The 25906-nt window shown below is 35.2% G+C and overlaps 4 protein-coding genes, 1 long non-coding RNA gene and 3 other non-coding genes across 9 annotated transcripts; 3 read left to right on the forward strand and 5 right to left on the reverse strand.

The window, feature by feature from the left end:
* Nucleotides 1-5500: 5500 nt before the first annotated feature.
* LOC116031521 (eukaryotic translation initiation factor 3 subunit J-like) lies at nucleotides 5501-8857 on the forward strand. Its single transcript, XM_031273745.1, has 7 exons — nucleotides 5501-5667; nucleotides 6111-6187; nucleotides 6675-6796; nucleotides 7406-7542; nucleotides 7950-8097; nucleotides 8189-8345; nucleotides 8435-8857. The coding sequence occupies exons 2-7, from the start codon at nucleotides 6175-6177 to the stop codon at nucleotides 8527-8529; spliced, it is 672 nt and encodes a 223-aa protein (XP_031129605.1). The 5' UTR covers nucleotides 5501-5667; nucleotides 6111-6174; the 3' UTR covers nucleotides 8530-8857.
* Nucleotides 8858-10008: 1151 nt separating this feature from the next.
* LOC116032288 (calmodulin-binding protein 60 B-like) lies at nucleotides 10009-14682 on the reverse strand. 2 transcript variants are annotated; one of them, XM_031274786.1, is made up of 9 exons: nucleotides 14550-14682; nucleotides 14151-14260; nucleotides 13494-13569; nucleotides 13257-13315; nucleotides 12610-13103; nucleotides 12343-12503; nucleotides 12044-12250; nucleotides 11545-11782; nucleotides 10009-10950 (listed from the first exon to the last, which is right to left on the reverse strand). In XM_031274786.1, the coding sequence occupies exons 2-9, from the start codon at nucleotides 14249-14251 to the stop codon at nucleotides 10421-10423; spliced, it is 1866 nt and encodes a 621-aa protein (XP_031130646.1). In that variant the 5' UTR covers nucleotides 14252-14260; nucleotides 14550-14682; the 3' UTR covers nucleotides 10009-10420. The 2 variants fall into 2 exon arrangements, with proteins under 2 accessions (XP_031130646.1, XP_031130645.1); XM_031274785.1 differs by lacking the exon at nucleotides 14550-14682 and having other exon boundaries at nucleotides 14151-14478.
* A 1057-nt stretch (nucleotides 14683-15739) lies between these two features.
* LOC116031978 (ribosomal RNA-processing protein 17) lies at nucleotides 15740-17816 on the reverse strand. Its single transcript, XM_031274358.1, has 4 exons — nucleotides 17615-17816; nucleotides 17404-17509; nucleotides 16906-17038; nucleotides 15740-16264 (listed from the first exon to the last, which is right to left on the reverse strand). Exons 1-4 carry the CDS (start codon nucleotides 17743-17745, stop codon nucleotides 16011-16013), a joined length of 624 nt encoding a protein of 207 aa, XP_031130218.1. The 5' UTR covers nucleotides 17746-17816; the 3' UTR covers nucleotides 15740-16010.
* A 1203-nt stretch (nucleotides 17817-19019) lies between these two features.
* Nucleotides 19020-21069, forward strand: LOC116032903. Its single transcript, XR_004100804.1, has 2 exons — nucleotides 19020-19657; nucleotides 19778-21069. It is a non-coding gene; the product is annotated as an uncharacterized LOC116032903 (long non-coding RNA).
* On the reverse strand, nucleotides 19285-19494 carry LOC116033722. The gene has a single exon (XR_004100897.1). It is a non-coding gene; the product is annotated as a small nucleolar RNA U3 (small nucleolar RNA).
* Nucleotides 19844-19915, reverse strand: TRNAG-UCC. The gene has a single exon. It is a non-coding gene; the product is annotated as a tRNA-Gly (tRNA).
* On the reverse strand, nucleotides 20144-20353 carry LOC116033762. Its single transcript, XR_004100933.1, has one exon. It is a non-coding gene; the product is annotated as a small nucleolar RNA U3 (small nucleolar RNA).
* A 1445-nt stretch (nucleotides 21070-22514) lies between the features above and the next one.
* Nucleotides 22515-23783, forward strand: LOC116031936 (F-box protein At1g61340-like). Its single transcript, XM_031274292.1, has 3 exons — nucleotides 22515-23068; nucleotides 23165-23239; nucleotides 23339-23783. The coding sequence occupies exons 1-3, from the start codon at nucleotides 22880-22882 to the stop codon at nucleotides 23534-23536; spliced, it is 462 nt and encodes a 153-aa protein (XP_031130152.1). The 5' UTR covers nucleotides 22515-22879; the 3' UTR covers nucleotides 23537-23783.
* Nucleotides 23784-25906: the final 2123 nt, after the last annotated feature.

Raw genomic sequence — 25906 nt, forward strand, 5'->3', positions numbered from 1 at the left:
AAAATTTCTTCCTTTATTTTATCTTTAACATTTTGAAATGTTATAATATTTATTATACTTTTAAATATATAAAATTAGATAATTTTCATATCGTCGAATGGTAAAAATGTTGAGTTCTATTGTAGATAGAAGTAGTGACAAGCATACCCAATTTTTTAGTGAATTAAATATAATATTAAGAGTATGTGTTTGACTTTTACAATCCGTGTAAGACAAAAATAGTCCACATATCTTGGTCATATGTCTAGATGAAAACAAGGAAAGATAACGTACACACCGACAATGCAACTTTCGGTGTTTTGCATATAAGGATTTTATATTATCAAATTTTTCTCTCACCTTATTCAATTTAGTCATCTCAAGATTAATTGAAGAGTATCTACCAACTTACAAATTAAGATGGCATTACAACAACATATATGAAATGAGGTGCCATTTAATAAGAATCATTTGTTCTACTTAAAGTGATTAAATTTGATTTTTGGTTTTATTAACAATCATTTTTAGTAAATAATTGTCCCTTCGGGGACATCCGATTTTTAATAAATAATTAGTAAATTTCACAATAAGTCTTCTTTGAATTCAATATTATGGTTTAATCCAAAACTATGATACTTCCTCTTTGCAAGACTTTGTTTATACCCCTAAAAAATCCAATTTAAAATAATCTCATCTCATCTAAATTTGTTGTAATAAAATATTAGATGTTGTTGTTGTGTGTATATATATATGGTCTAAGTTCTATGAGAATTAGTAGTCCCAAGATAATATGTGGACTAATATTATTCATAAGTTTAAAATGATTAAGAGATAGAAAATTAAGAAAAATTAGGGAAAGATGCAATGGCATTTATGTAATTACAATAATGTATTTAGAAAAACTTGATAGTGCATTTGCGTATCAGATAACTAATAGTGCATATATGTGACTGCACTATTATAGACCCTAAATACACTACAATTTATCACGAATGTACTATCAAACGTTTTCCAAATTCATCGTTATAATTACGTAAATGTGCACTATTGTAATTTTTTTAAACTTAATTTTCAACTATTGATCATCTTAGATAGATAGATGAGATTAGTTTGCAGCGCATATTCTCACGAGTCTACTAATTTTCATCTAATCCTCATTATATATACATAGCATCCAATATTATCACATTATGAGATTAATTTAAATTTGACTCATATCGTACTTGCAAAGTTTGACTATTATTTAACAAAAAGCCTAATTTAGATAACTTTAATGTGCATGTCCTTTACAAACCTTTATTTTGCAATTATATTAAACATTCTACTTACAAACCATGCCATGTAGTTGGGTTGCTGCTTTATATATTTTATTACTACAATAATGAGCTAAATTTCATTCAATGGACATCATCAATGATTTATTAGGATTAACAATATAACCATTATTGTATGGATCAAGTTCCATACAACTTTGTGAACCTCGTCAAGAGAATAAGAATACGACAACCCCTTTACTCCTACGTTATTGATTGAATCTAAACCCTTATTTACTTTGTCGCGCCTAGCTAACGGAGTTTACGATAATGTACATTTAGTACACAACATTTAATATGCTTATTTTTCACAAGTGGGCCTATATTAATTGTAATATTCAACAATTAATGAGTGAAGATTTTTTCTTTTTTGAGAATATTAATGAGTGAAGATTAATCATGGCATTTAGCCTAAGCCTATATGAGGATTTAAAAATTATGTAGCCAGGAAATAAAGTGTCCTCTTCATCAATGGAATATTTGTTGTTGGCACTACAAGTCCATAGGTCCAATTCATGGCTAATCAGTAGCACCATTGAGATTGGAAGAAATTTATAACTTTTCATTGAAAAAATAACTTCTTTTTTTTTGCCATTATATTTATATAAAATAGAACTTTTATTTTTTCAAAACAATTTTAATCATTTGCTTTCACCATTCAAACATGGAATGATTTCATAAGCTCACAAATTTGGTCATTCAAAAAAGCATAATTTACATTCGCGTAAAATCTGTTAGTCAATATAGAAATAAAATTGTAATTTGTAATTTTAGACTATTAGGGGCGTTTGGTTCAAGTTATACAACATAACCAAGGGTATGTGACATTCCAAAGCTAACATTCCTATGTTTGGTTCATCTTCATAAGGGAATATAACATTCCCTAAGTAATGAAACTTACCCTCCACATAGGATTTTGAAGGGAATGTGATTCCCTTACATTTCTAAGGTTATTACCTTGGATATTTACAAATTTTACCATTTTAATTCTAATTATTATAATTTATAATAATATATTTTTTATGTTAGTTTATTATATTTAATTATTTTTGTATTTATATATTTTATTTTATTTTTTATTACATCTTGTTAGCTTATAAAATAATTTTATTTCTCAAGTTCAAGATTTTAATTAGTTAATATTTTTAATCATGTAATAAATATGTTAAAAGTATTAAAGTAAAAAAAAAATTAGTATAACATAAAAGATAACTAATAAACCAAACAGGTTTATATTACATTCATCAGTTTTAACCAAACACATGAATCTAACATTCCCATAATCTAACATTCCCAGCAATCTAACATTCCCTAAGGTAATGTGAGATTCCGTGAACCAAACGGCCCTTAAAGTCTACATTAACTGGTCATGGACCAAAACCATTATCTCACCGTAATACTAAAACATTAAGCCATTGGCTGCAAACCTCCAAGATTTGGTGGATTGGTGGATGTGAGGGCAATGATAAACCCTAATTTTCTGTTTTCTTTTTTGTTCCTTTTATTATATAATAATAATTTTTGTAGGGAGGAAACAAAACAAGGTAATAAAAATAAAGATAAATGGATTCATGCAAAGCTGTCTGCCATAAAGGGTTTCAAAGCTGCTTAGGAAAAACAGGAAAATTATGGTGAGGCTAAGGTGGTCATTATGGATAGGCCTGTCACGTGGGTTCATTTGGTTTACCAATGCCTGCACTTTATTCCATATTCATCATTTACAAGAACCACAACCCTCCATCTTTTACTTTATTTTACTAATCAAATACTCTATTGCACTTTTATAATCTTTATTTTTTTTTGACAATTCACTTTTATAATCTTTAGTATAACTAAAAATTAAAAATAATCAAATTAGTGACTCAATTAATTTGCTTCTCTCTTCTGTCACGACAATAGTAGATAAATCACGAATCATTCAAATAGTTTTCTTATGTTTCAAACTTGGTTTGTATATTTTTCACACAAAAAATCGCCCATCTGATTAGCCACCACTTCTATTGTGTTCACTGTTCAAAAAATTAGACCTAGGCTAGTTCTTTACCGTGACACGTAATAGTTTCCTCAACCATCTTGTCAGCTATTCTGTTTTGCTTCCTACTATGATCTCTCAAACTCGTTAATTTTATTTTAAATTTGATATTTTAATGTTGGTGCAAAAAATAAAAGTAGAAGTAACATGAAAAATTAGTACACTTTAGATAAATACGTTATTGATTATTTGTCACATGAGATCCTCACATGTAATTTGTTGATTATTACAAAAATACAAAAATTACTTAATGTATACATTCAAATAATAATTGTGAGTTTTTCTCGTTACTCAAAAAATTAAATCAACATTGGAAAGTAAATTAGGACATGCAAAGTTTTGAAAGGACAGAAGGTAATATTGTCTTTTTTATAAAATCATGGCCCACTAACTTTTCTAGAGAAGGCTATTTTGAAAACAAATGTACTCACTAGTCACTATTGGGTTTGTTTTGGGCCCTGAACCCACATGCCACAACCTTATTTTGAAATCGGCCCAATTATCATTTCACCAATAATTATTGCATGGACCATGGTCCACACAGCTGTGTGAATCAAAAATAAAAGTACATTATTTTTGTACTGAAATTACATTTTTTTTGTATTGTAGGTACATTATTTGATAGCATATATCAAATAATGTACAAAAATACAGTACAAAATAATGTACCCTAAAATAATGTACCTACAGTACAAAAATAATGTATCTTCAGTACAAAAATAATGTACTTTTTATTTTTTGGTCCACACAGCTGTGTGGACCATGATCAATGCAATAATTTGCCTCATTCCACTATTGCTATATGGCAAATTATATCGTGCGCCACGTACCTAAACGACGTCGTTTTGAGCATGGTAAACTAATCGTCCGTTTTTTTAGAAATCACGTTTCCCGTTTCGGCCGGTCTTTGTATTTATGTTAATATTCTGTGTATTCCAGGCAATTATTCTGTGTATTCTAAGCAACCGTTCTGTGTATTATAGGCAACCGTTATGTGTATTCATGTTAGTAACACATGTTGTGATGTGTTTGTGCATTCGAATGTTTAGGAGGATGAGTTATGTGTATTTTGTGTCAATATTCTGTGTATTCATGTTATTAACACATGTTGCGATGTGTTTGTGCATTCGAACGTTAGGATGATGAGTTCTGTGTATTGTGTGTCAATATTCTGTATATTCTGGGTAAACATTCTATGTTTTATAGGCAAACGTTCTGTGTATTATAGATAATGATTATGTGTATTATAGATAATGAATTCCCTATAATCATCCGCGTCCACTAACACCAAAACGACGTCGTTTTACGTATGTGGTGCACATTGCTATGTGCACCGTGGTGCAGGGTATAACGATTGTTGCTATATTTGTGTATAAAGAGTTTGTTTCACTTTTAACTTTGATCACTCTATTTTTAGGAAGTGTTTGGTAAGATAAAATTGTAATTTTCTTTCTACTAAATTTTATAAATTACAATTATATGATCAGAGAATTGCAATTTCATGCGATTTCTTCAATCATGGAATTGTAATTCCTACGGTTATTTAAGAATTGCAATTTCATAATTTGTGGAATTGTAATTTTAAGATAAATTATGATTTTATCCTTATTATTATTATTATTATTATTATTATTATATATTCCATTTCAATTCTCCATCATTATATTTTTGTCTATCAAAAAATAATCTAATTTAAATTCTCGTATTATACTTTCCTAACGGTATTTTCCTCATAATTCTCTCATTTCAACTAAATGTTTGGTTAAAGATGACGGAAAAAAAATGTAAAAAAAAAAAAAACAGTTACTCCATATATTTCATTTTATGTGCTTGTGATTCAATTAACTAAGTTTGGTTGAAATTATTTACAATTCAATTTTTTATAATGTTGTTTAATATGAGTGATTTTCAAACAAAGTTTAATATGTGTGTGTTGTTTGAAAAAAGTTTTATAAATTAAAGATGTCCGAAGTATTTTAGATTAAAAATAAAGTGTTTTAAAATGTGATAATTAAAAATAAGAATAAAAGTAAAAAAAAAAAAAAAAAGCTATTAAAACCATCAAAATAAACTTAAAAAAATTGAAATGTAATCACAATAATAATAATAAAAGGATTAAGATGTATTCATAACCCGGATAGTACATGATATAAACCGGCCCAGGTCAGCACCAGTTTAAAACCCGAGACCAGCTCACGAAGAAACCCTAAACTCGCTCCAGATTCTCGTGTATGCTGTGCGGAAGCCTAACTCCACCGAGGAATTTGAAGGCCCGTCGACCGGAAATCTTTCCTTCATCGCCGCAAATTAGTCAACTCCGACGACTATTCGTATATTAATCAGGTAATCTCGTGATTCCTCAATATTTTTTTGGACTGAATTCAATTTTATACATCTACTTGCCTTCCGACTTTGAGGATTATAGCAGGAAAGAAGAAGAAGAACATTGTTTTCCAGTTTGTTTGTCAATTTCTAAAAATTTCGACCTTTCAGTATTTATTTTTAATCGTTTAATGTTATTCTAAATCCACAGCTGTTTATTTGTAGCTGGATTCAATTTATACTCTCTTAATGGGGATTATTGTACTGCAAGGGGAAAAAATATTGTTTCCGTTATTTTTCTGTGTATCTAACTATTTTGTGTTTCCGTATTCGAACTTATGTAAGCGATTTTTTTAATTTTTAATTTTTAATTGTTAATTCCCTTGATTCTGGGTGGTGTAATTTTTTCTGCTTTGAGATTTAGAAGGTTCTTCAAAAATTGATTGGTCTGGTTTGGTTGATAGGAAAGAGGGCTTGCTACTCTGACAACACATACACTGAGCTGAAACTGCTGGTGAACTATAAGAGATGGAGAGTTGGGGTATGACACTTTCTTCTATAACATTTTCAGTCAAAGAACCATGATATACTTTTTATTATTTAGACATTTTTGCCTGATTGTATATTTAGGCCTGCCTTTTACTTTGTAGCTAGAAATTTCTTCTTTTTATTATGTGTGAGAAAAAATTTAGGGCTCCTCCTTTACAATGATGAGGAGAAAGTCTAAGACTCTGAATCTAAGGTTGTAACCAGCTTTGTACATGCAATTAGGTGCCCAACCAACCAAAGACCTTTGCTCTTATCTTTCTTTGTTGATTAGCATTTTGTATGCTATTAGTTTTGCAACTTGCAAGTTGGTTTTTAATTCACTCTACATCATTGTTCAAAGTTATTAAATAATAAAGGATCTATTTGTGGTTTCTTTTGTTGCACAAAAGCATTCAAGTTACTATTGGAAATGAATTATACTTATAGTTATCAAACTAAACTTGTTTTTGGTATGTTTTAACATCACTTTCTTTTGCCAGATGATGATGCACCTATTCCTGACCTAAAGAAGGGGCAACCACCAAGTAAATGGGATGATGAGGATGTGGATGACAATGATGTAAAAGACTCTTGGGAAGATGAGGATGATGAGCCTGCTCCAGTAATAACTGTTCTTTTGATTTATCATTTTATTACTAAATTTTGTGTTGACATGGAATATTTAGGTTTGGTTATCATTACATTAGAAAACATTAACCATGGTTCCGTTAGTTGCAGACTTAATTGCCCAATCGTGTATATTATTCTTTTTGGTTAGAGATCCTTGGTCTGTCTGCTTTCCTGCATCCATGTGCCAAAATCTGCACTATGCTATTGTCTCTTTTTTTTTTTTGTTTTTTTTTTTGTTTTTTTTTGTTTTTTTTTTAATCAAATGAGGGTACAGGGGTTTTTTCACTTTTTTTTTTTTTTTTTAATCAAATGAGGGTACAGGGGTTTTTTCACTTTTTTTTTTTTTTTTTAATCAAATGAGGGTACAGGGGTTTTTTCACTTTTTTTTTTTTTTTTTGTTTTTTTTTGTTTTTTTTTGTTTTTTTTTGTTTTTTTTTTAATCAAATGAGTGTACAGGTGTTTTTTCACTTTTTTTTTTTTTTGCTTGTTTACTAAGTTCTATTTGAATGTAAATTCTTCTTATTCTTCCTAAGTGCAAAGTCCAAGGTGTTTGAATGCTTGTAGTTTAAAGTAATGTTGGTCTCTTGGATAATCCAATCAGGCACCTAAACCAGAGCCTCCTGCTGAAAAGGCTCCAAAAAAGCCTGCTGCTAAAGCTACTGAAACGAAGGGCAAAGTGGTTAAAGTTGCACAGGAGGAGCCTTTAGACCCAGTAGCTGAAAAACTACGACAACAGAGGTGAAATCTATTGCACATGATTTCTGTTTGTTAATTTCGCATCCATTGTAGACTCTTGAGTTAGAACATAAACTACTCTATATAAAACATTTTCTACTTCCCTGTTCTGTGTCCATGATCCCTCATATATTTTTGTTTGGAGGGTTTCTGGATTTTTAAAATGTTATCTTATTCTATTGTTGGCATCAACGAAAAAGGAAGTAGGATGTAGCTAGATTCAGAAAATGTGGATTGAGCAGTTATATGCTTCTTGCCTTTTACTTTGTGTGTGTGTGTGTGTGTTTTTTTTCCTTTTTAAAATAAAGTCTCTGATTGTAAACCATCCCAGGCAACCTGCATCTTTTCTCAAGTTTTCCTATTTATGACATACAAGTATTTGCATAATATAATATCATCTTATTTCACAGGCTCGTGGAGGAAGCTGATTATAAGTCAACAACAGAATTGTTTGCTAAGAAAGGTGATGAGAAGACCCTTGAAAATTTCATTCCGAAAAGCGAAAGTGACTTCTTCGAATATGCAGAGCTCATTTCTCATAAGCTGCGTCCATACGAGGTTTGTGAAATATGCTTTGCAGTAACTATCTTGTTCAATTAACGTTGATGCCATATCCTGAATTCTGGAATACCCTCCTTTCGTTTTGCAGAAAAGCTACTTCTATATGGGATTACTCAAGGAGGTAATGCGACTGTCAATGACCACATTGAAAGGCCAAGATGCCAAAGAAGTGGCATCTTCTATTACTGCAATAGCAAATGAAAAAATAAAAGCAGAAAAAGATGCCAATGCTGGCAAAAAGAAAGGTAATGCCAACACCAAACCAATTGGTAATTCTGCCATCAATTTCAAGATTTGATAGCTGTAAAGGCTTTAATTGTTTCTTCAACTGCAGGTGGAAAGAAGAAGCAGCTGCACGTTGATCGGGCTGATGATGACGCTGTGGTTAATGCATATGATGGTTATGATGATGACTATGATTTTATGTGAGAAGAATATCTTCACAAACCACATGTTTATTACACCAAACTACTACTGTCTTTCCAGTCCTATTATCATCAGAAGTTAAAACCCCATGCATTTATGAAAACAAATATAAGGAGAGGATCCTGTGGCTTGTACTCCCAATTCTGGAGGCTGGTTGAGTGTCATAGATTTTTGTCAAATAAAATATTATCCCGTTTTGTCTTTCTCGTTTTATTTATTTATTTTTCTTTTTCTTTTTGTTTCTTTTGGTAAATTGGTGTTCTCCTGTATTCATACTGTATGATAAACATCAGATTTTGAGTCTATATTTTCTTGGATCAGTTGCTACTGATGAGTTTTCTTCTTTTAACCCATCACCCTTAGCCGGACCAATGCAGTTTATATTAGGAAAATGCTAAATTTCCTTACATTTACCACTCACAAGTTCTAATTGGTTTGTTTTTTTTTTTTTTTAAATGCCAATCTATTAAAACTTGTCTGAGATGCAAGGGCATCTACCATTGTCTTTTATATAAATACACTACTTCTTTGATAACTAAGGTTTTCCTATTCTAGGATTATATTTTGAACCCATTAACCTGTAACTATACACTAAGCACAAGAAGTCTATTTAAAATCCAAACCCCCAGTTGTGCGCAATTTTTATTGTGGACCGTGGATTGTGGATCATGCATCAAAACGATGCCGTTTTGATTAATGAAAACAAATACAGCTGAAATGGCTATATACTACAGTTCTCTTTCTTCACAATTACAATTCATTTTCTTTCGACACAACTATAATTTCTTTTATAATACATTTGCAGGTTCTTAACAATATAAAAACAAATGTGAGACAGTATCTTTTGAGATGCACTGTAGTATCCTTTAAGGAGCTCCGTTAAGACTTACGGTAGCCATTTCTTTTACTTAAAATAAAACGGGCGTTTTGTGACGATGGTCCACCGTATAATGACTGCCAATTGTGATAGGGATCAAATTCCCACACTGCTCAATCATTATTGCATGGACCATGGTCCACACAACTGTGTGGACCAAAAATAAAAAGTACATTATTTTTGTACTGAAGGTACATTATTTTTGTACTGTAGGTACATTATTTTAGGGTACATTATTTTTGTACTGAAGGGACATTATTTGATATATATTATTAAATCAGTACACAGTACTTTTTATTTTTGGTCCATACATTTGTGTGGACCATGGTCCATGCAATAATTGGCAAGGCTGGATTGACCAGCAAGCTCGCCTTCTTTGGTGGGCCTTGAAAATTAGAGTCCAGACGACATTTTTAAAGAATTTACTGAATGACCATAATAACATTGTACAAATTATTTGTCAAATATTTACCTGTAAAAACTACTCAAAATGCCATGTAAACATGTTCAAGTCTTGTCAACTCGTAAACGAATAAGGCTAAATCTAATCCTATATCTGGCAAGTTTAATGTTGTATAATCTTATGTCAAAATTGCACATGAAAGTACAAAACTAAGAGGAAAATTATTATTAAAAAGAATAAAGCATAATACAGTAAGTGTAAAGCCAGTCAACCTTAAATTTCTCTGGGAAAATTAAGGGAAAGAAAACAAAACAAAACATAAGTAAAGTAAAACCCTGCAATCCTAAGCTGTCATTGAATTGTTTGTTTTCCAAGATCCACCAATCTCCTTAGAGCTTATGGTGAAAAACACCTCTGGTTAACAAATGCTGGCGCCAGCGCTGAAAAACTCGAATGCGCTTTCATTATTTTCACCTATTCAAAGATTATTCTCTGTACAGGCAGGGACTGTATGGCATATGTATCATACTTCTTGGATACTAGGGATTGTTCCAAAACCGGATCGATCTTTTTTGCCAATGGAGCTCTCAAGTGTAAAGCGGGCATAGCTACAGCTACAAGTCATCCAATTCAACGATTTGTGCCCTCCTTTCAGCAGCTTTCTTTCGGATGAAGATGCCCCATCTCAGGGCAGCTTTAAGCTTGAGCCAACCGACAACAGCTTTGCCAGAACGTGAACGATCCTCGTTGAATCCAAAGGCTGAAGGCATATCGGGCGCCTGCTGTGAGGTGTAAGGATAACTGTCTTCAGTGATGACATTAGCAGGAGGACGGCCACTGCCACCTGAGTTGAAAACGTGAAGAAGCTGCTGCATGTCTTGATTTCCAAGTATCTCGTGACTTCTCAACCGGATTTCTTCAGTAAAGAAGTCATCAGCTCCGCTATACAAGGCAAGATTTGATGTGCCGGGAGCAAGGAAGCTGGGCATTGAAGACTGTTGCGGACCGAGAGGCAGCATATTGTAGTTTCCAGAAGGCAGAGCTTGTTGTGATGCGCCTACCGAGTGGTTCTGGAAAGAAGCATCACTCAACTGTACACTAGCACTCACATTCGGAAACATGCTTCCACTGTTGTCATTGTATCCTGGTGAAAGAAAAACCAACCTTGTTATTGTGCCAAATTTTCACGTGATCAACTAAATCCAAAAAGGTTAAGCATCAGAGCACATATACTGTGGCGAGAAACATAATATAGCATTATTTAGCCTATCACATGATCTCTCTCTCTCCATTTCTTCTCTTCTCCTTGGTGACAAAGCAAGTTATATTCATAAACCAATACCTTACTCAATATTATATGAACTATGATTCTACTAAGTACAAAGTAAAGCTTCGTATTTCAACATATAATATAATAGAAATATAAGTTCCATTGGGAGAAACAAATAAAGCCTTCACACTTCTGTATTTTTCTCAAATTTATTTCATTACCTCTTATTCTTAATAAAAAAAATAGGAGGATAGAACTTGTAAACTATTATGGAGTACCATTTCTATAACTCTATAAGAATGGGATGTGGGGCTTGAGGGCTTCCACTTCTCTAACTTGAGAAGTTTTCTTCATTTTTAAAATTTTCTCCAAATGGCCCGAAAAGTAATTCAGTAGGCATCTTACATTGGCAACCAAAGATTTAAACTCGAAAACTCATACTGAGTACAATAGATACAATGTTTTTACCTCTAACATTCAATCCCGGATCCAGATCAGGCTGCTCGGAAGAAATTGAGGCTGAGAGACTTGGCATATTTAGCTGATGGTTAAAAGAGTTTGAATGGTTTTGAGAGGCAGTTAGGAGGTCATTTTGAGGAGAATCTGAGTTCTTATTCTCGTTGAGGTTCATGAGAGATTTCCCATCATATTCAATAACGTGCATCCAATTGTCGTATGCCTTCTTCACTAACGAGTCCACATAGCCCTGCAAAATTCCACTTGACATTTGCTTAAGCTTTCTTTTCATGTACTTAAAGTGATCTAGTGTGCATGCAAGTTACGCTAATGCAGTGGATCTAATAGTTAACGTTCTTGGAGTTAGGGCCACCGTTTCACCAATATTCAAACTACAAAATGAAGAGAAATAAAAAGTGCTCATACCTAAATTTGAATATGAACTGTTAACATGCAATCATACTTGAAATTGTTTTTTTTGAAAAAAGAACAATGCTGCAAATTAACGAACCTTTTGATCATCTGAAAGAGAATCGACAGAGTGATACTCTCCACCAGCAATCAATCCACACAATTCATATATATTGTTAAACACAACCCCGACATTCTTCAGGTACTCATCAGGATAGTAGACATAGAGTTTCCCACTTAGAACACACGTCTTTGCATGCTCTACAAGAGCTTCCCACATTTTATTTGACATTCCACTTCCCAGGATCTAAGACAAATAAGACGAGTAGAAGAAAAATTTGTCATTGGATTTAACAGACCTAGTGCAGATGCTATCTTGAAAACAATAAAGACATTTACATTTCGAAGCCTCTGTGGGTCCTTCACAACAAGTCGTAGGAAGTCTTCTACAGTGTATATTCCAGATTTATTCAGCCTCTTGTGGAAAGACCCATCCTTCCCTATCTTTTCCAATCTCCAAACTTCATCACTTAATGCAGGTGGGTAATGCTTCTTGTACACTGCATAGACAAACACCGCAGGTTAGGTGACATTATAAATAAAAATATAATGTTATTTAGTTAGACAATCCCACAAGACGATACAACAAATATGATGTGAACTCACATTCGCCTCTGTGATCCTTGACAGTAAATGCATCTGTTTTAGCCTCACGAATGTGAATGCCCTCACAACATCCTGATGCAACCTTCAAACCTAGTCTAAACTTTCTGCTTCTGATCCAGCTAGAGTTGTCGGTAAATGTCAACTCACCAAGGGTGCCTACACCATCCTTTAATATCACTTGCGATTCCCCAGCTAGAAGTGGCCTCTTTCCTTCACGCTCTTTCACTATATGAGACTCAAATTCTTCCTGAGTCCAACCATTCTCGTCCTCATTGTTGAAGTCTCCTTCAAGTACAACAACATCTAATTTAACTGACGATTCCGGACCTGATGTTACAACATGGCCGGTATTTCCATCAATCAAGACAATATGGACCGCAGAACCTTGTTCTCCTTCAACCTTCCCTCCTGTAAAGAGAGGCAGTGACAATTTGGACCTGAAATGGAGCTGTAAATTTCTTCCATCTGGCCCTTCTAATCTTTTTGGAGAAACCCTGTGAAATTACCATAGAAAAATGGAGAGTAAGGTTACACCAAAGCGGCTTAGGCTGTTAAAAATCTAAGATGGACCCCAGTCTTGAAGAACCAACATAAGCCTCATAAAGAGGGGCAATCAAAACCACAAGCAATGATATGTGAAGCCAAACCTTGCATTAATTTGGGCAGGGCCCAGCTTTGCCAATGCACGTTCCACTTCTTCACTAACCTGTACATGGAAAATAATACACATTGAGATTAAAGGGACACTAAAGGCATGGTTTTTCTTAAGATACATGTAACAATAGTGCTTCACTACTTCCTCCAACTGATTCATGTTTTTGGCATAATTCCTGCTTCTAATTGTTTTGTGAACAAAGAGATTTCATAAAAAGACATAATCTTACAACTCTCCGAAGAATTGGCTCCAGCGATGAACAAAGTTTCTGCAGACTGTCCACCTTAAGTGCCTCAATAATAACACTGCAGTGATGAACAAAGTTTACATTACTATCCACCATGGTAACTCCTCCCATTTCATTCTACAATTCATGAAATGCATCTGAATTCTGAACAATAAAACTCATAGTCGAATTCTAACTGATCTAGCCATTCTCCAGTCTTCAAAAAAACAAAAAATTCAAGAGAATGCCCAATAGGAGGCCAGATTATGAGTTAAACCCACTCTTTCCTGTATTCCTCATATCCAGTACACAAATTCCACCTTTCTTATAGCTAGCAAACACCCTCAAGCTTACATTGGAAGATTATACACATTTTTTTTAAGAAATCAATTCAGTAAAACCACCTTAAAGCCTCTTAAGCACAACATTTTCAGTAAATCCCCCAAATTTCTTCTCATCAACCAACACTTCACAACAACCATACATCTCAGGAAGAATATGAAGAACACAAGAAGAGTCCCTTATATTTTGGAGTTCAAATGCTACCTCAGGGACCTAAACTTTCTAAGCAATAAGCAAAGCCCATTTCCAGAAATACAAACCTAATAAGCAAAAAATAAAAAATTAAAAAACTTGGCACACATTTATGACAAAAATTACCTGGCAAGAGCAGGACGTTTCCTATCGGGTTGACCCTCTTCACTCCCACTACCCGGATCCAAAGCCCGTTTCTCCCGGGCCATAGTCGAAGATCTTTCCATGTACCTAGTCTGCATTTCCCGGGAAAACAACAACAGTGCCTCAGACCACTCTCTCCAGATCTGATCTGAAGCTTCTCGTTTACTCCGTATTTATTTAATTTATTTACACCAAACAACAAAACACTTAAAAAGAAACAACAAAAGAGCAGTGAAAAAGAAGATTAAAAAAGGAGGGCGGTGTTGCGCGAAAGGGAAAACCGAAGAGAAAAGGAAAGCGGGAAACGCGAATTGAAACAACGGAGAAGAGAATTGTTTCTTTCCGGGAAAGTTCAAGGAAGAATCTTGGCGTTATCGTTACCTTTGAGTCGGCTCCACCTCTGAGGTGTCTTTATCTACTTTGATGGTGGCCGCTTGATGTTTTCTACTTGCAGGTTACAATGGTGGCGTGGCTCCATAGCTATATATATATATATCCATATCAGAGCTGTATATGGGCGGATATATATTATCTTATATATGCATCGCTATTATATCACGCGCGCATCGATGCATAAATACCTGTAACGCGCTGTCTATGATTACCCTATTATAGTTTTATTCTCTTTTAAAACATTTACTCCGTACTATTTTCCCACACTTCCGCATAATTACATTAACAATTCGCTTATCAATCACTATACATATTCATGTCAGCCCACGCAAGCTTATAGAGACGGTACATAAGTACATTACCCTACATTGTCTAATTTGGCTGAAATTTACATTTTAAATGGTGTCAATGGTGCTAGACCGTTAGTCCACAAAAGCTCATGAAAACTTTATGTCATGCTACTTTTAAAGAGTCTATAAAAGTTTACCCATAAAAGCTCATGGAAACCTTATGTCACGCTACTTAAAAGAGTTTATAAAAATTTGTTATCTTAGTTACGTAATTTGGCACAAATTTACAATCTGAATAGAGCCAATCGTATAAGCCCACAAAAGTTCATGGAGACGCAATATTGATAAATTATGTCGTAAACTATGGTCCACTAATATAATATAGACCACTTATACAAGTTAAATTTTAATGTATTGTAAATGTTAGACTAAGTAAATAGTTGTTGAGTCAATTCCTATTGTATAGCCTATTTTGTAGATTGTTAGTATAGTGTTATTATCTCTGTAAACTAATTCTTGAGGTATTGGACAGTTAATCAAACTCTCGAGATCATAGTTCACGATATAACAATTACCTCCCCTCATGCTACTTAAGAGATGCCTTATTTAGCCTAAATTTACAATATAATCCGCAAATTTATTTCCTTCCTCGTAATAATATAAAAGACTCTTTCTACAATTCTACCGAACTTTTTACATTTCTGGTAGTTAAATAATACTATCAAATTTATCAACACAAGCTACTTGACTTGATTGGAATATTATAAAGTAGACTACTGTGGGTTGGACGGCGCTGGTAGTTGATCATGCCATCATGGCCGTCGGTTCGTAGGAACAATACTGACAGTGGCTCTGATTTCCATGATCATGCCACGTGGGTTCCATTGCTTTCAGCGAAAACCTCGGTAAACATTACTGCTGAGAACTCAAGAAACTTAACCATGGCAGAATGTGGTCCCATTTCACCACGTTTAGCTGTTAACATGTTTACATATTTCTATCAATAGCTTCTCACCACATCATAATTGAATGAGATTCAATTTGGAAAAAAAATCAGAGGTCAAAAAATCATAGAAGTTTACACTAGATAAGGTGGTTCTTTCAGATTTTTTTTTGAAGGAGAGAAAATAAAGCAGGGAAGCCACAGTAAACTTAATAGCTAGTGCTTCTTGTTCTTCACCTTCCCTTTCTTTTTATCCCGCTTGTTCTGTGGCTTTGCCCTGGATTTCCTTTTCACGGCTTTCTTGAATGGTTTCTTCTTACTTACAGGAATGCTCCCTCTGTTACTTATGATTTCACGGGACAGTTCAGTTGCTGCTGGTGGCGACCTTAGTGCTGGGAATTCTTGTTCACGAGAGATCTCGCTGGTTGTCACCGTGACTTGCACATCACCATTGTCATACATAGTTGTACCTTTGTGACAAGAAATAGATGTCAGTTTAATGGTTAAATTCGGTTTATCTTCACATAAAAAGTTGTTGGCATGTTACAGAGTAGTATTTTAGCGTCTTAAGTGGACAATTTGAATCAGTACAGCTTAGTCCTTAGAAATCTAACTGCCTCTAACCTCAAGGTGTAAGGGATTCTCAGTTCTTACCTATCACAGTTTCTGTATCAAGCTGCTAGCTCATAGTTGGAAAAATATGAAATGACTAAGAAATATTTGCATTTAGAACAGACAAGACAAGTTCTGAGTAATTTCTAAAAAGATCAGCAGCCAAATATGGTGCATAGATTATACAAAGGCATTGTCCAAGAAATAGAACTTTCAGTTTCTGTAGAAAACTGCTCAATTGCAAGTCCAGCATGTCATAACAAAAGATTCCTGCCAAGGCATGGATTAAGCAATCTTTAGCCACCTATTCATGAGGACTCTCAGTAAGAGCGGCCTATTGGCCTTCTTGGTTTGAGCCGGCTATGGACAACCTAAATTGGTTTACCTCCTTGTAATTTTTTGCTAGCTAGGGTCACAAAGCGGAGTTTACGCGGTGCACACTCTCGAGTAATGGTGGCGTGTTTCCCTCGTCATCCAAAAAAAATAATAAAGAATATACCTGAAACTGGTGCATTTGGGCCATTTGACTCGGTATCGTCTTCATCATCCTCATCCTCCTCATGCTCATCAGGTTCAGCACCTGATTCAGACGGGGCTCCACCATGGATGGCAAATTCTCTTTCTAACTTTCTCTACAGAAGAAAGGGAAATAGGTAATTCAACACCATATGATGCAATAATAAAATGACAATGGTGAGCACATATCACTATTACCTAGGTTGAGATGCACATTCAAGCCAATAAAATGAAACAATCAAGCATGTCCTATGTTATTTGTAGTCATTGTACCAATCTCAACTGAATGGTAAAATGATGAGTAGATATGCATAACTCTGTGCACACACACCTAAATATCTAAATCTCATGTTTAATTGAAATTTTTGAGGTTTGAACACATTAATTGGCCATTCATATATCTATGATATTTCAGGAAGTCGAATGCAGAGTCAGATTGAGATTATGCAAGTGCAAATCAAATAAAGAGCAGCAACCGAACCTTTTTACGGTTCTCGATACGTTTTCGCCGTTCGGCTTCCTGCAATTGCTTCTGCGCTTCTTTTCTCCTCTTCTTCTTCCTCTTATGAAATCCGGTCACAAATTCCCTGCAATTAATGCAGACAAATCAATTCAAAACTAACAAGGTAAAATCAGATGCAGCAAACTCGCATAGAAAATCAAGCAAAAATACAAAAGGTACAGGTGAGTACTGGAGATCTTTCTCATCGAAAGAGACAGCGAGGGATTTGTTCTTTAGCGCCCTCTTCTTGATGTGCCGACTTCGCACGCTTCCAACACGTTGCTCAGCCTCTTCTGCTGTGCCTTGTTCCATGGTAGCCATTAACGAGCTGAAGCTGAAGCTAAAGCTAAAACCCTACCAAATTCTCGCTGCTTGGGTTGCTTGCTAGGGGATATTGTACGTTTACAAATACGACGTCGTTTTTATTGTCCAAATTTTCTTATGCGGAGTAATAAACTTCAAATTGGGACCCTAAACTCTTGGTCTAACTTCAAATTAATCCTAAAAGTTCCATTAGTAATAATTTACACATTATCAACTAGCTTTGGTGTATATTGTTAGATATAGACCAAAGAAACCCAATATTATGGGCAGAGATTAAACCTAAAGATTCAAGAACAAGAGATAACCAAGAAATAATGGAATGGTAAAAATGACAATAACTATAGTTGTATTGCTTAGGGCTAAAGGTTATAAAAAAAAAAAATGTTACAATTTTGAAATTGAATGTATGTTATCAATATTCTTTAAACTCGATTTTTTTTTTATCTCTATATGAGAGATCCCTATTTACTTACAAATGAAATATTTGTCTTTTTACCCCTAGTTTATAAGAGCTTAATGTTTCGTGCATGTGCTACATCCGCCTAATGTAGGGTTCTACGGGATTTGAATTTTTATGCAACACTGACTTTTAGCGAGATGACTGGTGGTGAGCTTTCGAATAATTAGGCTTTCGATTATGTAGGTTTTTAACTTTTAACTAGGTGGGCCTTTAGACTATATATAGAGAAAAGATCTTGATCCTTGGGGAGGACACTATGTCTATACCGTAAGTCCGTAACCCTAACAAATATCACTTGAACAAAATAAAATGAGCAATAAAATTCACATATAAATATGACTTGAGTCAAGATTCCATGCTCAAAAAGTGCAAGTAAGAATATTACAAGGCAATGGCTGATTCATAAATTTTCAAGATTAAAAACCAATGGGATATTTTTATTTAAAAAAAAAAAAAAAGAAACAAGAAAAAAAAAACAAATACTTAGAGCCGATCAAAATGCATTTCTTGGAAGAGCTCATTCATTATATGCAGTCATTGTGTGTTATGGACTTATGGGACATGTTTTCATCAAAAGGTGTAAACTTGTTACAAAATGCATATACTTCTGTTGAACTTGTTAGATAAGGAGATCTAGAACACCCCTAATACTGTAAATCTGTAATTGGAGCTTCTAACAACTGAAATGTTACTGCTCAAAGTGCATGAACTGGCAAATCCTCCAGTTAAGTCTGCAGCTGTGTATCCAGCCAAAATTGAAAATTGCAGAATAATATTCTGTGATAGAAGCTGGGGAAAAAACGAGGAAGTACCTGCGTCTCCATGGAGTCGAACCCGGGTCTATTGCTTGGAAGGCAATTATCCTAACCGTTGGACTACAAACGCCATTATTGAGAAGGATTCTCGTGTGCCCACCAAGTGTTTGGAAAAAGGTGTGAAAGGACTGCTGCAAAGTACAAATTTCTTGCTGCGGCGCTGTGAGCCTGAGGATTTGAATCATCTGATAATCTAATATCAGAATCTCCATTCCCATGGTAGCTTTGATACAAACAGAAGCAAAAAAGAAAAAGATTGGAAGCCTGTCAGACAGCAAGAGACCATCCCAACCATGAACCCATGGGTGAGAACGATCCTCTGCGGCTCCGCCCAATGAAGGTTGGGGCTGTTAATCACGCTCTAGTCTCTTGGCCATAGTTCATCCACCATGGCTTAGTTTCCTGTCTCCTTAGATCTCAAGGATAAGGAGGTACGAGCCTATAGAACAGATCCTGTTCAAGTAAGGTCATGCCAATTCGTCTCCTTCAGCAACTTATATTGTGGTTCAGGCTTAATAGGCTTCCAGTGTGGGACAAATTTCCATCTTTTAACAGCGTGGTCTTTGAGGTTGTTTTGTCCAGTAAATGTTGATTGAATTCTTTCTGATCTTGGTGAAGTTTAATCACTGCACAGGTCTGTTTACCACCATTATCTCAATGCCTCTCGAGGTGTGAGATCCAAAAAGTAAAAAATGGGCATTTCAGCTCTGATTTTGGCCCAATAATAACAACAGAATGCATTTCTTGCTTGCAGAATAAAATGATTGAATAGAGAATATCACAAATCATTAAAATAGGCACTGCAACAGATGCGTTAAGGTGCGTCTACCGGGAGTCGAACCCGGGTCTATTTCTTGGAAGGCAATTATCCTAACCGCTGGAGTACAAACGCCATTGTTGAGAAGGATTCTCGTGTGCCCACCAAGTGTTTGGTAAAAGCTGTGAAAGGGTTGCTACAAATTACAGATTTCTTACTGTGCCCACCAATTGTTTGATAAAAGGTGTCACATGGTTGCACCAAAGCACAGATTTCTTGCTGCAAGCCTGAGGAATCGCAATGTCCATTCCCATGGTAGCTTTGATACAACAGCAAAAAAAAGAAAAAGTTTAGGGAGCTTGGAGCCTGTCAGACAGCCAAGAGACCATCCCAGCCATGAACCCATGGCTGAGAACGATCCTCTACGGCTCAGCCCAGTGAAGGCATGAGCTGTTAATCACGCTCTAGTCTCTTGGCTATAGTTCATCCACCAGGCTTGGTTTCCTGTCTCCTTAGAACTCAAGGATACAGAGGTACGAGCCTATAGAACAGATCCTGTTCAAGTAAGGTCGTGCCCTGTCGTTTCCTTCAGCAACTTATGTTCAGGCATCAACCTTCACAGGCTTCCGATGTGGGACATTTCTGTCGTTTAAACCTGTACTCCTATGCGTTGTTTTTTGTTTTCAAGTAAATGTCGTCTTAATTCTTCTGATCTTGATGAAGTTTTGTTATAATGTTCAAGACTACTATAGTACTACACACACACACACATATATATATATAGAGAGAGAGCAGACTGCAGAGGAGAAGGGGTGAGGGTGGGGGGTAGAGTCCTTAACCAAGTATGACTTTAAGTTGTCCTTTACTTTGTAAGGTTCCCACTGTCCTGCAAGGCAATTCTGTGCTTAAATCCATTCCTGTTTGATGTTACACTTTATCTGCCTACCATCCACTGTTGTATGCTTTGCAAGTTTTTTGTTGGCCTGGAGTTCTTATTTGGTTTCTCAGTGACATATATTGGGTGAGGTAGAGGCAGAAGGGATTATACAATTTCTGCAGATAAGCTAAGGTTTCTCCAGTCTCAATTCATGAAGATTAGCATAAGCAGCACTGAGACTGAAAATTTGGATGGAAATGGCTTATAAACATTTTTCTTCTACTTTTACTATATGTTATGGTACCTGTCTTCATTAAAGAGGTGTAAATTTGTTGATTGAAAATGCCTAAACTCATTTGGTGTGTTTTGCTTTATCATTTACGAGTTACCATTTTTTTTTTGGATGAGGTGATATACAAAGCTTTGATTTTATGACATTGGATCAAAGGCCAATGACAAGTATGAGAATCGGAAAACAAAAAGAATGTATTGGAATGTATTAAATGTGTATCGTGTATCTCAAATTCTTTACAATTTCTTCTTTAGGGTTTATACACAAGTATGAACATTAAATTCTTTTGGTTATACATGGAAATTGAATTATTAACAATTTATACTATAACTATAACCATAACCTAACTCTATCTTAGAATTCCGATTTGACCGGATCAATGGTGTCGAATCCTAACTCAAGATTTTATTTGCTGACCTCTTCGTCCATACCTATGAACACCAATTTTCCATATTTTCTTACATGTGATCGATGGTCTTGTGTTATTGAGGAATGAATTCATTAATATAAAATTGGAACTTCAAATAACCATAGTGTTGTTGTTCAATGCGAAAAATGCTATAAAAAAAAGTTGGTCAATGAAATTTTGGGTACTAGCAGAGTGAGTCAATGAGATCAACCCAACAAATATTTTAGAATCTAACAGAACAGTTCAAACTCAAAAGCCCAAATATACCATACATACGTGGTATTTGAGATTTCGAATTTCCAAATCTATCAAACATATGTGCCAGTAAACAGGCCACGGAGACAAAATGTTCTGAGTAGACGGCGTATGACATAACTATAGGAGACAGACTAATATTAATTTGCATTGAACCGACCCAATTAAGGGATAAAGTGTTAGCCCAACCTCTCTTAAAAGACAATAGTGTATGATCACTCATGTCAATCAAGTTGGTTATGTGCCAATAAACATTTAATTACTTGTGAATGGTAAAAGAGTGCCAAACATTTCCAAAAATCCATAACTTATTATTGCATCACAAATTGCTACAACATGCAAAATCATGACAAATGGCTTTAGTGGAGTAAATTTTAGAAGGCAATTTAGTGGAGTAAATTTTATATTGTTGTCAGTCAACCAACCAACCTAACCTCTGCTCCAGATTCAAAGTCAATAGGTCTTGCAGTGCATAGTTAAGAGTATAGAAGGTTCTACGCCCCCACGAGCCACACGTCCGTCGTACGAGAAACAAAAAGACCACCTCGATTTTAACGAAAACCGAACATCAAACATTAAAAATCATTGGATGCAGCCTAGATTTCACCCATAATTGACTCCCAATCGACCGCAGATCCGCAGCTATCCTCCATCATCACCGCTAAATCAATAAAGAAATTAAACCCTAAAATTTACGCTCGTTTGCCGCGTTAGCCGCCCCAGAAACGACCGCGTCAAAACCTGCGTAAAACAGCCGTCTTTTTGGACTGTTTTTCAAGTCAAACCGCACCATCTGAAACGTACGCGTAATCAACTGCGTCGCCTTGTTTCTCTTCAACGGCTAGTTTCCCCCCTCGTATTCGCAGCGGAGTGGCCCGGTATTTAAACCCGACTTTGGATTCGGATAAATGTTTAAATTTTATTTGCAGTAACCGCATCCACTACTCAAAAATTCCCAAACAGGATACAGATAAAGTCTCTGAATTCGAAAAGTTTTTCTCTCTATTTATATAAGTAAAATAAAAAAAGCGAGACTTTGTGGAGAAGAAGAAGAAGAGAGATAGATTGGAGGCAGTTAGTGGTTTCCTTCTAGAGAACAACCGTTTCATCAATCTAAATTAACTGCTGCCCAAGAGTTAAGCTTTGGAATCTAGGTATAAATCAAGTTTGTGTTTTGATCAATTTGGGTGTCTGGGTTTTGTCAGATTGTATTGGATTAGGGTAATCTGGTGTAAAGATCAGATCTTGTAATTGGGTTTGGGGATAATGACTTTGGGGAAGAAGGGTGAAGGGATAGTGAGAAGCCATTCTTTTGGGAGGAAAAGAGTGGTTCTGTCAAGTGCTTTGCAGTTCGATGATTTTATTACCAACACAGAAACAAAGAAGCCCTGCAGAGAGGTTTCGTTTCCCAATTCTGAGAATTCTCCTCTGGAATCCTTGCCTCAAGATGTTCTGGTAAGTTTAGAACTAAATTTGCATCTTATCTGTGTGAATATGAATATGAATAATAAGAAGAGCTTTGTTTTAATTTGCTGATTCTGTAATTTGCAGATTAGGATAATTTTTGGGGTTGATCATGATGATTTAAGCAGTCTGTTTCATGTATCCAAGACCATTAGAGAAGTGGTAAGTCTCATCAATTCTGGGAAATTAAGAATTTTGATTGATTGATTGATTGATTGTTGCATTGGCACTGACATTGTTCTTGTGTTTGTTATGCACCAGACAATGATCGCTAAGAAGTGGCATTTTGAGTATAGTACACCAAGAAAAACCATGGATTCCCAAATCCTTGTTGGTTTCGAGGATCCTATGGATTGCGATGAAGTTGAAGCACCAAATGCTCCAAGACAGACAAGAGTTCCAAAGCTTCGGTTAAGCCATAAGAAGTTGTCTGGGATTGCCGTAACCCTGTTTCCATGAAAGTGTAGTGAGAATTGCTGCTTTGGACAAGGTTGTTTTGTCAAACTTTCCACTGCTGCTGTGCTGCTTGTACATGTCACAGAAATGTCCAGAGGCCCTTCTTCTTCAACCTTCTGTTGAAGACTGGCTTGTCTGTAAGAAAAAATGATTTGATTTATTAGGCATTCTGGGCTGCATTGGCTCTTCCATTTTCATGTATAGCAATTTTTTGAGGCCATGAAATAAAAATGCATTTTTTTCATTCACAGCATAAACCGTTCCATTTCAAGAAAATACTGAGATACTTGCCCATTTCAAGAAAACACTGAAATACTTGAAAGAAACCGTTTCATTCCAAGAAAACATCGCAGCAATACTTGCCATAAATTGTTCAATTTCAAGAAAATACCGAGATACCCATCTTTAGAAGGAATGTTTCACGATTTTTCTTACAGTGATATTAGGCAGATATTTTGAGTTGAATTGTCTTAGGGCAAACTTTGCTTAGTGTGATAAAGTACCATGTTGTTATACACTAAGAACTTTTAGGATGGGACAGAGAAGGGGCCAAAGCCATGTGAATCTGTGACAAGCTTTTCCCTACCCACAACTGAAAAGGTTTGGTCTTTGGTTTGCTTTTGAATGTTTTGCCCGCATTAATTTCAAACATGTTAATGACTTTAATTTAGGTAAACCATGTATGGGGTAGATGGTTGTAGTTTAGGTTGGATTGATGATGAAATCTTTTGTCTGCCACAATCAGCTAACCAACACCCATTCCACCACCTATATGTCCATCTACCATGGGGGCTAAACCTCACACTTTTCACACGTGCATATTTTCATATTGTTAACCAATAACAAGGGCAATCATACTTGTTACAAATTTAGGATAAATTGTTTTTTTTTATTACTTGAATTAGTGATGGAGTAATTGGGTATGACCTACTTATGTTAGGCCCAACCTAATTCATCTTGGCCTCTTGGGAGACCCTTATTAGTTCCACTTAATCCACAAAATCACTTCAGTCAAAAAGTTAACCTTTATAAAATCTTGTTAGCTCAACTTGACTCATCTTTAAAAAGCTAGTGTCTAGGGGCATCATTGCCCCTCTAGAAGAAATGGTCCATAGCCCTGGTCATTGTGGGTCCTTGAAGACTCTTGTTAATTCGCTCACCTTGGAAGAATTGGTCCATAGCCCTTGTCTTGTGGCATTGTTGGCCCCTCCAAGAGAAATAGTCCATAGCCCTTGTCTAGGGACATTGTGAGCTCCGAAAGACTTATGTGGTTAATTCACATTAATACTATTAAGAACATATTTGTTTCATGGAATATGTTAAAAATAGAATAACATTCTTGAGAATAGATTTATTCCATTGTTTATTTTTTATTGGAATAACATTTCTAGAAATGAACTATTGCCTTTAATTTGTAGGAGAAATGGCGGGGTCCTTGTATTAGCTATTATCTTGCTCTCGAGCATAACTTTTGTATTACAATAATAAAAATACCATTTACACACACATATATAAATATTAATATCATAATAATAATAATTATTATTGTTATATATTGTATAATTGTATACGCATATTTATGTTTTTTAAAAATCTATTCCATTTATATTCATTTAACCAATCAAACACTGCAATACAATTTTTAAAGTTTATTCTTTAAGGAACCAAACAATAAAATACAATTCATGTTATATGCCTTACCTATTTCATTGCATATGGAATAACATTCCTATTTCCTCAAAATCATTCCGTGACCCAAACATGTTGTAAATAAGTATCAAAAGTATGCATACATACAACTAAAATGGTCAAAATTGTTTATAGACACAGTTTAACTGATCAACCAACCAAAATAAGTTTTTGGTAGTAACCGCATGCTAAACATTATAAAAAAAAATGTATGAATTTAACATTATTATTGATATGGTTAAATACGGGAGTACGAAGCTATAAAAGGGGAAATACGATCTGTTATTATCAAAACGGATCAAAGCCCCGAATTAGAGGTACAGAATGGCTTAAAGGCTCGGCAGGTTGGCAGTGGACATTCCAACTGTCCGAGCACTCTTTAAGGCTTAGTTTAGAATCGAGCCAAAAGTTCCCTCTCTCTCCCTCATTAATGCAGTATTTATAAGAGGGAAAAGTGGCGACCTCCGGAGCTCCGGCATGGCGAGCACGTGGCGGGCATGCATCCACTTAGCTCTACGCCCATGCGGGAAAGAGCACGTGGCGGTTGTGTCGGGGCAACTTTCTGCCCACCGACCTCACGACCGACCCGATTAGATTCGGCCAAAAGGATCCAGGTCGCACCCGACCAACCGATCATACGGTCGGTTACGTGCAGCCAGAGTATAAATACTCAATTATGGACAC

This window comes from Ipomoea triloba, chromosome 10, assembly GCF_003576645.1.
Source record: "Ipomoea triloba cultivar NCNSP0323 chromosome 10, ASM357664v1".
In the NCBI taxonomy this organism is placed as follows: domain Eukaryota; kingdom Viridiplantae; phylum Streptophyta; class Magnoliopsida; order Solanales; family Convolvulaceae; genus Ipomoea; species Ipomoea triloba.

Coding starts and splice junctions, on each gene's coding strand:
- LOC116031936 (XM_031274292.1), top strand. CDS start 22,880: ATGACTTTGGGGAAGAAGGGTGAAGGGATAGTGAGAAGCCATTCTTTT. Junction 23,069..23,164: donor CCTTGCCTCAAGATGTTCTG/GTAAGTTTAGAA, acceptor TGTAATTTGCAG/ATTAGGATAATTTTTGGGGT. Junction 23,240..23,338: donor CCAAGACCATTAGAGAAGTG/GTAAGTCTCATC, acceptor GTTATGCACCAG/ACAATGATCGCTAAGAAGTG.
- LOC116032288 (XM_031274785.1), bottom strand. CDS start 14,266: ATGCAGACTAGGTACATGGAAAGATCTTCGACTATGGCCCGGGAGAAA. Junction 11,783..12,043: donor CTCTTTCAGATGATCAAAAG/GTTCGTTAATTT, acceptor GGAATTTTGCAG/GGCTATGTGGACTCGTTAGT. Junction 10,951..11,544: donor TCCGGGATTGAATGTTAGAG/GTAAAAACATTG, acceptor TTCTTTCACCAG/GATACAATGACAACAGTGGA.
- LOC116031978 (XM_031274358.1), bottom strand. CDS start 17,745: ATGGCTACCATGGAACAAGGCACAGCAGAAGAGGCTGAGCAACGTGTT. Junction 17,039..17,403: donor GTATCGAGAACCGTAAAAAG/GTTCGGTTGCTG, acceptor TTTCTTCTGTAG/AGAAAGTTAGAAAGAGAATT. Junction 16,265..16,905: donor CCCAAATGCACCAGTTTCAG/GTATATTCTTTA, acceptor CTTGTCACAAAG/GTACAACTATGTATGACAAT.
- LOC116031521 (XM_031273745.1), top strand. Junction 8,098..8,188: donor ATAAGCTGCGTCCATACGAG/GTTTGTGAAATA, acceptor TTCGTTTTGCAG/AAAAGCTACTTCTATATGGG. Junction 8,346..8,434: donor CAATGCTGGCAAAAAGAAAG/GTAATGCCAACA, acceptor CTTCAACTGCAG/GTGGAAAGAAGAAGCAGCTG.